Source organism: Ranitomeya imitator, chromosome 2, assembly GCF_032444005.1.
Source record: "Ranitomeya imitator isolate aRanImi1 chromosome 2, aRanImi1.pri, whole genome shotgun sequence".
Lineage (NCBI taxonomy): Eukaryota > Metazoa > Chordata > Amphibia > Anura > Dendrobatidae > Ranitomeya > Ranitomeya imitator.
In genome coordinates, this window is record NC_091283.1 from 224,225,728 (window position 1) to 224,239,932 (window position 14,205).

At 47.4% G+C, this 14,205-nt stretch overlaps 1 protein-coding gene across 3 annotated transcripts in view; it reads right to left on the reverse strand.

Moving 5' to 3' along the window:
* Positions 1-6,948: 6,948 nt before the first annotated feature.
* Positions 6,949-14,205, reverse strand: part of LOC138662748 (H(+)/Cl(-) exchange transporter 5) — an 88,480-nt gene continuing 81,223 nt past the window's right edge. For all 3 annotated transcript variants that reach the window (XM_069748649.1, XM_069748648.1, XM_069748650.1), the window contains 3 exons: positions 13,347-13,745; positions 11,336-11,552; positions 6,949-7,675 (listed from right to left, as the gene is read on the reverse strand). In XM_069748649.1, coding sequence (XP_069604750.1) covers positions 7,585-7,675; positions 11,336-11,552; positions 13,347-13,745 — 707 coding nt within the window. In that variant the 3' untranslated portion in view covers positions 6,949-7,584. The remainder of the gene's footprint in view (positions 7,676-11,335; positions 11,553-13,346; positions 13,746-14,205) is intronic.

Here is a 14,205-nt window from a genome sequence, read left to right on the forward strand (position 1 = left end):
TGTGCCGTGTCCCCTTTAACTTCCTGCATCTGCTGGGCCAAGGAGTTCAGGGATTGCTGACATGAAGAGATCAGTGTGATAACATCTCTAAGAGTCGGCTCCTCTCCCTGTGATATGCCTCCAGGTCCCCCACTAGCCCCAGCCATGCTGCCTCTCTCCTTCCCCCTCTGTACCTCATGCTGCTCGGCTGTGCTTGCTTCCTCCTCCTCCTGGTCAGCTCCAGCTCCAGATCCTGGTCCTGCCTCCTCAGCAGCCTCCACTCTGGCATACTGCTGCAGCTTTGCGGCCACCTCCATGCGCCGCTGACATGCGGCGTTCTCCTTCTCGGCGTCCTCCCTAGCATCGGAGCCATCTTGGCTGGCTCCTGCATCGCTGGTGCCAGCGTCTTTCTGCCGCCTCCTGGTCATCGCTGCCGACTCCGGACCTGCTGCTCCGCACCGCTGCACTCTCCGGACCTTCAGCCAGCCGGATTTAGGTGAGTTTACCCGAAAATCGGGGTTAAAGCAGGATTTTTGTCCTTATGGCAGCAGGAGCACTCTTCCCTGCTTCCACTCACATGGCCAGCTAGGACACGCCCCCCCACCCCCTTAGTTAAGTAAAAAAAAAATTAAAAAAAATGTATTTTTTTCCATTCTTTGCAGTTAGGGTTAGGGTTGGGTGGTAGTGTTGAGGTTAGGGTGATGTGGTGGTTAGGGTTAAAATTATGGTTAGGGTTGGGATTAGGGTTAGGAGTGTGTTGGGGTAAGGGCCGTGTTAGGTTTGGAGTTAAAATTGGGGGGTTTCCACTGTTTAGGTACATCAGTAGGTCTCCAAATGTGACATGGTGCCCGCCATTGATTCCAGGCAATTTTGCATTAAAAAAACGGTAATTAGACCTACCGGTAATTGTATTTCCAGGAATCCATCCTGACAGCACCATGGAGGACGTCCTTCTTATCCCTAGTGGGGCAGGAAACCATGAGAGTTTAAAAGGACCCTCCCCCTATGGGCAGGAAACCATGAGAGTTTAAAAGGACCCTCCCCCTATCACCCATCAGTGTTTTTCAAAGTAACACATCTGGATGGATGAAAAAAGACTTATTCAGCCAAAACAATTTATCATACAAATGTTACGTCACATTAGTACAGAGAAAATGCAGTAGGGAGGGAACTAATACTGCTGTCAGGATGGATTCCTGGAAATACAATTACCGGTAGGTTTAATTAACGTTTTCCAGGTCACCACTTGACAGCACCATTGAGAAATACCAAAGGAGATTGGTACTAGGGTGGGACTACTGCCTGAAGCACCTTTATGCCGAAAGCTAATTGTGTCGACACCACATCAAGTTTATAATGTCTAGAGAAGGTACTAAGGCTGGACCAGGATGCGGCCCTGAACATCTGCTCTGCCAATGCCCCCCCTTTCTCTGCCCATGAAGTGGCCATGCCCTGGAAGAATGAGCTTTAAGACCAACTGGGGGACTTTTTCCTTGCGCCTCATAGACTAAGCTAATTGTGGATCTGATCCACCTCGCAATAGTCGATTTTGATGCTTTTTCCCCTTATTTGGGCCTCTGTACTGAACAAATAGGTTATTATCCTGTCTCCAGGGCCTAGTTGGGTCTAAGTATCTGAGTACTGTTTCCCTAACATCCAGATTATGGTAAAAAACTTCACTTCTGGTTCCTAGGAGTTGGCAAAAAGAGGGAAGTACAACCTCTTGATTCATATTTAAATCTGAGACAACTTTCGGGAGAAAAGCTGGATCAAGTCTCAAGACCAGCCTATCCTCGAACACCTGCAAATACGGATTCTGAATGGATAAAGCTTGAAGCTCTCCTAGGCTCTTTGCTGATGTGATTGCCACTAAAAATGCAGTTTTAAGTGAAAGCCTACTGATTTCCAGGTCCTCTGGTAAATCATATGGGTGTCTGCATAGATCATTAAGGACTAGATTAAGGTCCCAAGGCGGAACAGATTTCCTTATTAAAGGTTTTAATCTCTGAACTGCTCTGGAGAATCGATTTTTCCAAGGGTGAGATGACAAAGGAGAGTCATAAAACACATTTGGGGCTGCCACCTGGACCCTCAGAGTACTAGGCATAAGGCCCTTCCTGAAACCTGATTGCAAAAAGTCGAGGATCATGGGGAAAACTGTCGCCTCTCCACAGTAACTGCAGAATCTACTCCATATTTTTTTTTATAAATTTCAGAAGTCACCAGCTTCCTACTGGCTTGTAGAGATAGCATCATCTGACAGACCTTTTGCTCTTAGGACCTGCCGTTCAGGATCCGGGCTGATAGTCAAAGAGTTCCTGGGTTCTGATGTAGAACTGGACCCTGGTGGAGACGGTCTCTTCTTTCTGGTAGCAGGAAGGGTTTTTCCTCTTGCAACTTTTTTAGTAAGGGGAACCAACTCCTCTTCGGCCATGAGAGCGCCACAAAAATGACCTTGGCTGTTCTTGGAATCATTGCTAGGGGAGGGAATGCGTACAACAGCCCCTTGCTCCAAGGATATGAGAAGGCATCGATCCCCGCTGGGCCTCCCAGAGGGTTCAGGGAGTAGAAGGTTCTGACTTTTGCATTCTGTCTGACTGCGAACAGGTCCACGTCCGGTGTTCCCCAGCATTGGCATAACTTGTTCAACACCTCGTTGTTCAATTCCCATTGTTGCAGTCACTTCTTTCCTGCTCACAAAGTCTGTGACCTGATTTCTGGTACCCTCCAGGTGTATCGCCGAGATCGAGAGCACTGACTTCTTTGCCCACCTGAAGATCCGTTCTGCTAGGCCCTGTAATGATAAGTGTCTTGGACCCCCTGATGACGGAGGAAGGCTACTGTCGTCGTATTGTCTGATAGTACCTTTACATGTTTGTTTTCCACTAAGGACTGGGTGGAAGATAAGACTTTACAAACTGCATGTAGCTCTCTGTAGTTTGAGAATTTTCTGTCCTTCTGACTCCACTGTCCCTGGAAGTATCTTCCTTGAACGTGTCGTCCCCAACCTTGCTGACTTGCATCCGTCATGACAAACTTCTGGAGACTGAAGACACGACACACTGGCGAGGTGGTTTCTGGGAAGAGTCCACCAATCTAGGGAATTCTTGACTTGAGGGGACAGCTTTATTACACTGTTTAGTGAGCTCTGCTTTCTGTCCCAAGATGCGAGGACCGCCTGTTGCAACCGCCGAGAAAGAAACTGGCTCCAGTTCACACAGGCAATGCAGGCCGTCATTAGACCCAAGATCTTCATTGCGTCTCGGATAGACTCGGCTCCATGAAAATTGACAAACTTTTTCACTATGCCAGTTAGTTTTTCTTCCGGTAAAAAAGACATTCTTACTTCTGAGTCTAGCATAACCCACAAGAATTTTATTCTTGGTTTGGGTACTAGATCTGATTTGGACCAGTTTATAATCCACCCCAGTTTCTGCAGTGTGGAGATCAAAGATTGACAGTTGATCCTGAGTTGAGTTACAGACTCTGCTACTACCAAAAAATCATCAGGTAAGGGACTACCGTAATGCTCTGATTTCTTAGATAAGCAATTACTTCCACCATTAGCTTTGTAAAAAACCCTGGGGGCTGATGCTAGGCCGAAGGGGAGGCAGCGAACCTGATCGTGGTAGATTCTGCCCTCCTTTTCCACTGCAAACCTGAGGAACCTTTGGTGATCTGGGTAAATTGGCACATGGTAATATGCACTTTTTAAATCTAGAGTGCACATTACCACTCCCTTTCCTAACAGGGGAATCGTGGATCTTATCGATTCCATTTTGAACCTCTTGTATTTTACCCATCTGTTTAAATATCTGAGGTTTATTATCGTCCTGGACTCCCCCGATGGCTTTATTATCGATAAGAGGTTTGAGTAATGTCCCCTGCCTTCTTCTCGAGGGGGTACAGGAACAATTGCCGCTAACTCTAGGAGGTCCTGAATGTCCGACCACATAGGGGAGGCTGACACTAGACGGGAGCTGGATACGAAGAATCTTTCTGGAGGAAAGGAGTCAAACTCTATTCTGTACCCCTAAGAAATAAACTGTAGGACTCAAGGACTTGTGGTGATCTCCTGCCATCCCTCCAGGAACTCGCTTAGTCGGCCGCCTGAGTAGCTGGAGTCTTTGTTTTTGACTCTGCTCTCCCCCCCCTTTCTGTAGCTCCATCTTCCCTTTCCCCCTGTAATCTATTTTTTGATTATAACGGGGTCTACAAAAGGGCTGATATCTCTTGGGTTTTTCCTCCAGAAACCCCTTTTTTTCACCCGAGGCCTTTTCTAAAATATAATAGAGGACGAGCCCAAAACCCCTACCTCCTGAAAAGGGGATAGAGCAAAGTTTATTTTTAGAGTGCATAACCTCTGACCAGTTTTTAAGCCAGATTGCTCTTCTGGGTGCTTTGGATAGGGACTGACTCCTAGCCGCAAATCTGCCGGACTCCGCAGAGGCGTCTGCTAGGAACCCGGTTGCCAATTTTAGAAGGGGAAGGGATTTTAATATAGTTTGATTAGGAGTTTTGGCCGATAGTTGATCCTGGAGATCATCCACCCACAAGTGCATAGAATGTGCTACTGATGTCGCTGCTATATTTGTACTTATGCCCACCGCTGAACTTTCCCAGGCTCTTTTTAAGAGCCCATCCGCCTTTCGGTCCATTGGCTCGTTTAAATTAGAGGAGTCCTCAAAGGGAATGGCTGTTCTCTTGGACACTTTGGCTAATGGAATGCATATTTTGGGAATATCTACCCAGTCTTTGACTTCTTCCGTGTTGAACGGTAGGCGAAGTCTAAAGTCTCTGGGAATAGTTAGTCTCTTTTCCACCTCCTCCCATTCCTCGAAAATCATAGACCGGATATGGGAGTTCACCGGGAAGACTTTTGAGGTTTGAGAATGTAGCCCCCCAAATATCTCATCTTGTATTGAGCAAATCGACTGGGGTTCCTCAATTGCATAGTCTGTCTTAAGGTACCTTCACACTGAGCGACTTTTGAACGATAACGATAGCGATCCGTGACGTTCAAGCGTCCTGGATAGCGATATCGTTGTGTTTGACACGCAGCAGCGATCAGGATCCTGCTGTGACATCGCTGGTCGGAGCTAGAAGGCCAGAACTTTGTTTCGTCGCTGGATCACCCGCTGACATTGCTGAATCGGTGTGTCTGACGCCGATCCAGCGATGTCTTCACTTGTTACCAGTGTAAACATCGGGTTACTAAGCGCAGGGCCGCGCTTAGTAACCCGATGTTTACCCTGGTTACCATTGTAAAAGTTAAAAAAAAACAAACAGTACATACTTACATTCCGGTGTCTGTCCCCCGCCGTCACCTTCCCTGCACTGTGCCAGCGCCGGCCGGCCGTAAAGCAGAGCACAGCGGTGACGTCACCGCTCTGCTCTGCTTTACGGCCGGCCGGCCCTGACACAGTGCAGGGAAGGTGACGGCGGGGGACAGACACCGGAATGTAAGTATGTAGTGTTTTTTTTTTTTTTTTTTTACTTTTACAATGGTAACCAGGGTAAACATCGGGTTACTAAGCGCGGCCCTGCGCTTAGTAACCCGATGTTTACCCTCGTTACCGGGGACCTCGGCATCGTTGGTCGCTGGAGAGCTGTCTGTGTGACAGCTCTCCAGCGACCACACAACGACCTAAACAGCGACGCTGCAGCGATCGGCATCGTTGTCTATATCGCTGCAGCGTTGCTTAATGTGACGGTACCTTTACTGCTCGTAAGAGCTCATCTGTGTCCCCAGAAGAGAACAAATATCTCCTTCCTTTCTCTGGAGGGTCTGTTTATCTCCCCCTCCAGCTCTGATTCAGAAGGTGTCATATCCGAAGAGGAAATATCTTAGCTTGGTCTTTTTCTGGATTTCTGGGCATCTGAATGTGTGGGCTGAGGGAATACCAGACCTGAAACAGAGGCCTGTACTTCCTCTCTAATAATGGCCCTCATGTTAGACATGAGAAATGCCTGCTTTTGAACACCTTGAGGGATGCAGTTTTTAGAATGGTGTCACTTTTGGGTATTTTCTGTTATATTGACCCTCCAAACTCACTTCAAATGTGAGGTGGTCCCTAAAAAAATGGTTTTGTCAATTTTGTTGGAAAAATTAGAAATCGCTGGTCAATTTTTAACCCTTATAACGTCCTAACAAAAAAGTAGACATGTGGGAAATGTTATTTATTAACTATTTTATGCGATATGACTTATTTAAGGGCACAAAAATTAAAAGTTTGAATATTGCAAAATTTTTGCCAAATTTCAGTTTTTTTCATAAATAAACGCAAGTTGCATCGAAGAAGTTTTACCACTAACATGAAGTACAATATGTCACGAAAAAACAATCTCAGAATCACCAGGATCCGTTGAAGCGTTCCAGAGCTTTAACCTCAAATTGACAGTGGTCAGAATTCTAAAAATTGGCCTGTCATTAAGGTCAAAATTGGCTCTGTCACTAAGGGGTTAAACCTGGATTGTTAGATAGTGTCATTTCCCTACTGAACTCTGCAAACCTAAAAGTCCACAGTACAAAAAAAAAAAGTGGGATTTCTGAAAATCTTACTTATATGTAACACCACAAAGTTGAACAAAACTGCACTAGAAAAATGCAAAACTTTACATGATGTGAACTCTGCAAACAAAGCACGTGAGTGGAGGCTCTACAATGAGTGTCCACCAACATTGAACATCTGAGCACTCGTCCAGGTCAGGAATCTTGCCCCGACCATCTCTGGAGTCAGGAGATCATGGAATGCAGGACGTGTATCAGCCATCTTGCCCCGACCATCTCGGGAGTCAGGAGATCAGGGAATAAAGGATGTGTATCAGCGATCTTGTCCCGACATCTCGGGAGTCAGGAGATCAGGGAATGCAGGACGTGTATCAGCCGCCTTCCTCTTATTAGTACGTCCGCTCCATTTGGAGGAGACACAGATGAGTTTGAAAGTCGTACGAGATTACAAGATCAGATTGTGTTTTACAAAAGATTTTATTAAATCGACAGTATCAACTGATGGAAAATTGAAGGTTTATCAGTGGATATCAGGAGAGGTCCTCCCTTCTCCCTCACTATGCGCGGACCGTAGATTTGGAACCACATCCACTGCGGAACATAGTAAGGCTACAATACACGGCAATCACGATTACGAGCCAAGAGCCTCTAAGGCAGAACATCTTGCACGCAGGAATCAGAAGACGTGATACATGGAGATTAATATGGCCGCTGCCCCCGTACGTGGGACAGTAGGATAAGGCTGGGTCAGTGCCACATTTCTTGGCACATAATACTTGTATGAAGTCGTCCTTCATTGTTGCATACAGTGATATTAATTGACCTTTACAGATAAAGATAAATAAATATAGACTATAACTGAAGGTGCGCTGTCTGCTGACGGTCTAGACAATCCACAGAAGAGCCGCAGCGAAACGCCATGGGCAGAGCGCTGCACGGGAGGTAATCTGCTGTCATCTCAGGGAGACATCCCAAATAAAGTGCCGGTAGCTCCAAAGATTGAAGTAAGACTCTGTTCACAGTCCGAAGGTGTAAAATACACCATAAAGTAGAGGAGTCAGGCTTCCCAGGCCCCGAGAGACACGTAAACGCGCTCAGTTGAACAGTATGGAGTCTGGGTCTTGGTTGGCCATCTGCGCTATGTGCTTGAGGACGTCCTTCTTTGTGATGATCCCCAATAATCTCCTGCAGAGAAATTGGGAAGAAGCGTTAGAATCAGCTGGAGCATCTGTAATGTAACACTGCTGTCAGCATTCAGAGAGACCGTCTGCAGAGTGTCCACCACTGCCCCAACCAGTCTGTATGTTGGGACTGAACCTGTCTAAGATCAGCCCTACCACTCAAAAACAATAAACCCACTTATACTTCTTCCTCCACAGGTTGTTTCCTCGCCCAGCACCGGCCTCTTTAGCTTGACTGCTAGATCACTGTCCGATTCCCCTGTCTGATGCCGCCTGACTTACCCAGACAGTGAGCTATCAATCAGGTGTAGGAAGCGGGTAATGGGCGTGGAAACATCCCAGGGAGGCAGTAGTTCAAGTGCTCTGCTATGTCTAGAGCACTTAAAGCCTCATTTGCATATGAATGATTACACTAATTAGTCAGGGAATGCAGCAACTGATAAAAGATGCGGATGGATTTTTATTTCTAACACTTGCATGCACAGATATGCAGACAGACTCCTTGTGTGTTCTCTGAAGACACTACAGTTGGGAGATTTTAACTTCTTGACCTCTAGATTTACGAGTGATGAGAACCATCATGGCTGACGCTAGTCCCCAAATGCATTCCTTGACAAGGCAATCATCTTTATGTGCAGCCGTCCCCCCTTCTGTACAGAGAATATTATTGTATACTTTTATTCTTTGTGAAATAATCATCATCATCATCATCATCATCATCATCATCATCATCATCATCATCATCATCATCATCATCATCGTGTTCCTGTATTTCTAGGCCTTTCTCTGTTAAAGGGGATGTTCATTCTGAGAAGAAAAGTCTACAGTGTCTCTATGTGGCTGCAGATTGTAGAATCGTGACAGTGTGAGATGCGCTCTCTATTACGACTCCTCTGCACGCCCTGTGCGGGAGGCTACGTGGCCATGTGTGTAATTTGCAGATTTAAACTCATGTTGAATAGAGTCCTGCACTTCTCTTCTAGTGTAGAAAGCCGGATCAAACACGCTCACGATTTGACAGTCTGCAGTCACACAGTGACAGAAAATGTTTCTTCTGAGACCATCAACCCCCGTAATCCATCTGAACAACTGTGTGTTCCTTAATCTAGCCCAGTTATTGCCCAACCAGCCAGTATGTGCTCACACCGAAGGTCTTAGGAAATGTCCTATACACACGTCAGAACGGACTGGCCCTTTATTAAGTCATATGTCTCTTGCCATAGTAATAGTCATTGCGTCAAAACCTCGGCAGTTCATAACATCTCTGCCGTCGGCATGCTGTAGGGCTGCATCGGCATACTGTAGGGCTGCGCCGCCCGCACGCCGACATACCGTAGGGCCGCGCTGCCAGCATACTGTAGGGCCGCACCGCCTGCATACTGTAGGACTGCGCCGCCCGCACGCCGGCATAATGTAGGGCCGCGCCGCCAGCATACCGTAAGGCCCACGCCGCCAGCATATCGTACAGCGCCGCCAGCGCGACAGCAAACTGTAGCGCCGCGCTGCCCGTGCGCCTGCATATTGTAGGGCTGCGCCGCCAGCATACCGTAGGGCCCACACCGCCAGCATATCGTAGGAACAGCACCGCCAGCATACCGTAGGAACAGCGCCGCCAGCGCGACAGCATACTGTAGGGCTGTGCCACCCGTGCGGCAGCATATTGTAGGGCTGCGCCACCCGCCCATCGGCATACTGTAGGGCTGCGCTGCCTGCCCGTCGGCACACTGTAGGGCTCTGATGCCCACGTGTGAACAAGAAGCAATGAGCCATTTAGAATTAAACCAATCAAAACCCAAATGTTACACTTGGCTAATCAGCTGCTACATGTGACTCGCCACCCAGTGTATGATTAGGGCACAGTAGGGTGAGGTGATGACGGGTCACATTGTGGCATCACATCTTGTGTAGACCCGACCATCCCAACTCTGCCGGAGGGTTACTTACAGTCCACAAATGTGAAACAACACCGTGAGCACAGCTACTAAGGCTCCCACGCCATATACTAAATTAACATAGAACTTAGCACTCAACTTGGGATGCTTGAACAGAAGAATTTTATTTTGCAGTATACTCAAAACGTTTCGGTTCAACATGAACCTTCTTCAGTTACGTATACCGCTGAGACAAGCGGTGGACTCCGCGTCTGGTGGTATACACGCCTGCACCTTATTCTCCTAAAGTACCTCTCTCCGCATATCACGGCTGCATCTCCCCTTCATAGATTTATTCTAGCCCGTTGACTTCCTGGCACATCCATCATATGAATCCCATATACGTAACTGAAGAAGGTTCATGCTGAACCGAAACGTTTTGAGTATACTGCAAAATAAAATTCTTCTGTTCAAGCATCCCAAGTTGAGTGCTAAGTTCTATGTTAACTTACAGTCCACAAGGCACAGCCAGTTTTTGGCCCTTGGACTCTAGTACAAGTCAATGTCTGTGATTATATATACTAGCTATTGAACCCGTTCTACGCCCGGGTGGCGAGCATTTATATTGGTATATGGTCTCCATCCTGGTATGTGCTGCTTCCATCCTGTGTCCTAACTTTATGTGCTGCTACCATCTTGCACCTCCATCCTGTCATATGCTGCTCTTATCCTGCGCTCATTTTCTGTCATGTGCAGCCCCTATCCTGTGGTCTTAGGCTACGTTCACATTTGCGATGTTGGGCGCAGCGTCGTCGACACATACCGACGCATGCGTCATGCGCCCCTATCTTTAACATGGGGGGTGCATGGACATGCGCCGGTATGCGTTGTATTGCGTTTTACGATGCATGCGTCATATTGACGCACAGACAGGGCGCAGAGGACACTACTTTTGTATCGTTTTCCCTGCGCCGAAATTCCTGCTCTGTATGATCTTATGACAACGCATGCGTCGCAAAACGCTGCGTTGTGTACATGCGTTGTTGGTTGCGTCGCAGACGCTGCGCCCAACAACGCAAATGTGAACGTTACCTTATCCTGATTTGGGCGTCTGCATGTTGTCATTCTGTTATGTGATGCTCACATTAGGTCATGTGCTGCTCCCATCCTGCGCCCCCGTTTTGTGATGTGGTGCTGTCATCCTACGTCCCCATCCTGGTATGTGCGGCTGCCATGTTGTGATGTGGTGCTCGTATAAAATAGAACCTGAGTAAACGTGTGCGTATCTCACAGGAATTGGCGCCTGCGCAGTCCACGCTTTCCGGCGCCATTTTCTTGAAGACATACTGCAGTATCCAAGAGAATGGCGCCGGAAAACGTGGACTGCGCAGGCGCCGATTCCGGGAGCACGGGGACATTCATGGCCCGGAATCAGGTGGCATAAGTAAGAAATTGCTGTGGCATGAACTGCCACAGCATCATGAGGGCGGGATCATGTCCACCGTGTCCCCACGTCCCCTGTTTACGATTCATAAATGTCCCCCTGCTCCCGGAATCGGTGCCTGCGCAGTCCGCGCTTTCCGGCGCCATTTTTTTTTCTAGAATACGGACACTGGCTATAATCTAACGCTAGGAGCGTCGCGCTTGCGCAGTCTATAAAGGCTTCGGACAGAGTGACGCTCCTACCGTTATATTATAGATTTTTTTCTTTATCACAGCTCTAAAATAACAAGTGACAAACATCAGGGAAAGCCGGGAATGTGATAGCATGGCTGCAGATGGCGGACACTCACCCGTTGTGGGTCACCAGACACTGGCGGAGCCCGAGCTTGCGGAAAATGTCAACTACAATCTCCATTGGAGTCTGGTCTGTGATTGTGAAAGGACTCAGGTCCATAATACTGCGCAGCTTCAGGCTGGGCGCTGCCGTCGGCGGCTGTGGCGGGGTGTGCTCTGTGAAGGAAATCCTGGATGAGCTGACGATGCCATCTTGTTTCTTCCTGGCACTCTCTGAAGAAGGAAACCCACAGAAAAAAAGTCATTGGACAACAATAATAATTCTGAGACTTTTCCAATGTTGTCTAGAAGGCATGCAGAAACGAAACTGGTGTGAGAGCAAGGTAGAAAAATAATGTTCTCTATGAGAAAGCTAACGACAAACATGTTTCCCAGCCGATGATGTCCGGGAGGACAGCGATCGGTGGTCTGAAATCGGACATGACTGATCAACATCTCATTTATCAGTTGGCCGGTGTCCCATACACATCGGTCGGCCAAACCAGTCTATGTGACAAAAGGGTAAGGGAATGTTTGGCCGACATTATTCTAATGTGCATCAGCCCCCACTAATCGTTGTTTTAATTACTATTTCATTAATACACATAAAAATAAGAAACTTTGTGATGTATCTGATCAGAGAAATCTGCTCCTCTTTCACATCCTGGACTGATCTCTCCCCCTCAATTCATGGGAAAATATTTACTGCCTTCACTGAGTACAGATTTTAACCAATATTAAGATAGGACATGGCAGTTGGTGATTTTAACATTTTATAGAGAGGGGGAGGAGCTATAGGCAGACACAGACATTCTGCTGCAAGTTCTCCTGAGGTGGGAGGAGCTAGAGGTAGACACTGACATTCTGCTGCAAGTTCTCCTGAGGTGGGAGGAGCTAGAGGTAGACACTGACATTCTGCTGCAAGTTCTCCTGAGGTGGGAGGAGCTAGAGGCAGACAGACATTCTGCTGCAAGTTCTCCTGAGGTGGGAGGAGGAGCTATAGGCAGACACTGACATTCTGCTGCAAGTTCTCCTGAGGTGGGAGGAGCTAGAGGTAGACACAGACATTCTGCTGCAAGTTCTCCTGAGGTGGGAGGAGCTAGAGACAGACACAGACATTCTGCTGCAAGTTCTCCTGAGGTGGAAGGAGCTAGAGGCAGACAGACATTCTGCTGCATGTTCTCCTGAGGAGGGAGGAGCTAGAGGTAGACACAGACATTCTGCTGCAAGTTCTCCTGAGGTGGGAGGAGCTAGAGGTAGACACAGACATTCTGCTGCAAGTTCTCCTGAGGTGGGAGGAGTTAGAGGCAGGCACTGATATTCTGCTGCAGGTTCTTATGGGGTAGGAGGAGCAAAAGGCCAACAGACATTCTGCTGCAAGTTCTCCTTAGATGGAGGGAGCTAGAGGCAAACAAACATTCTGCTGCAAATTTTCCTGCAATGACAGTTACAGTTCTCCATCGAACTTTATGAGCACCAACATTCTTATCCTATCTCCGTAATGGGAAACTCTGTATTCATTGAAGACCGATTTTAACTGTGAAGTGAGAATTTTGAGAGTAAAAGATCAGTCCACAAATAGAAAGAAGCAGATTTCTCTAATAAGATATATTACAGAGTTTCTCATTTTTATGTGTACTACTGATATAGAAAATAAAAAATAAAATAGTCTACGTTCTCCACCGCTGCTGCAGCAGCACCCTGTGGGTTGGAATAAAGAATGTGGCATCATGGTGCCATGATGGACTTACAACAGAAGACTGGCGGACAGGAGCACAAGTCTAAAAAGTAAGAATAATTACAGGTTTTTCCCACAGATATTAATTGGAGCAGCAATGTGCATGTGCGCCCAACAAGAAGACATTGTCACCTGTGCTGTGGAGATTGGATACACGGCCATTGCTGCCTCAAGCTTCTTGAGCAGCACACTTTTGGGATTTGCGTACAGTAACTCTGAGAACCTTACTGAACTGTCAGATTTCACATCAAAATTTTATTCTAGAAAACAATTTCCAGTTATTCTCTTACCAATGGAGATGATTAGGTCTCGCCTCAACACAAAACCCACAAGCCTCTGAGACTCTCGGGAAACCACCACGGGGAAGCCACTATATGTTGTTTCGGTAATGGCCGCCTCGATGTCCGCCACGGTCATGGTGTCTTGAGTGATGACGGTTAGCGTTGGGTCATTACGCCGTGGTCGCATTACATCCATTGCAAGAGTTTTATGGCTGAACTCCTCTTTGGCCTCCAGAAAAGGGTAACCATTCAAGCGGATGTGGGCATCGTAGATGCTCTCCCTTCCTAGGGCATCTGCCACCCACTTGCTGGTCATGGCCGCAGCCATTAAAGGCACAATGTACTCCAGTCCCCCAGTCAGCTCAAACATGATGACTACAAGTGAGACGGTCATGCGAGTGGCTCCTCCTGCAAAAACAAAAGTCATTGGAAATATTACTAGATTTCATCACCCTTCCTCTGTCCTGCTAAAATGAAGACGGGCGTCAACGATTCTCTCACATGGAAGGAGACTGTGATACAACTTACAGCCCGTCTGCTCATTCCTGTGCTTTCTGCACAGCCGCTGCAGGTGAATGTAGAATATCTGGATGTGTGAAAACACATTTTGCATAGTTGAGGGCGCAACTGTTTCCCTCTCCAAGGGGAACACAGAAATTATATGGATCCCAAAATGGTCCAGGTATATTTTTTCTCTGGAACAATGGAGATTTCAGAAAAAGTCTAGTATAAAAGGTCCGGCCAGGGACCATAGAACAGACCAGTCCGCTCTGCCTTCTACCAGCTTTTCCCAGCGCTGCTGCAGGTGATTGACAGGTCTGTGATGTGTGCGTACATAACAAGAGACATGTCAATCACCGGCCGTAGT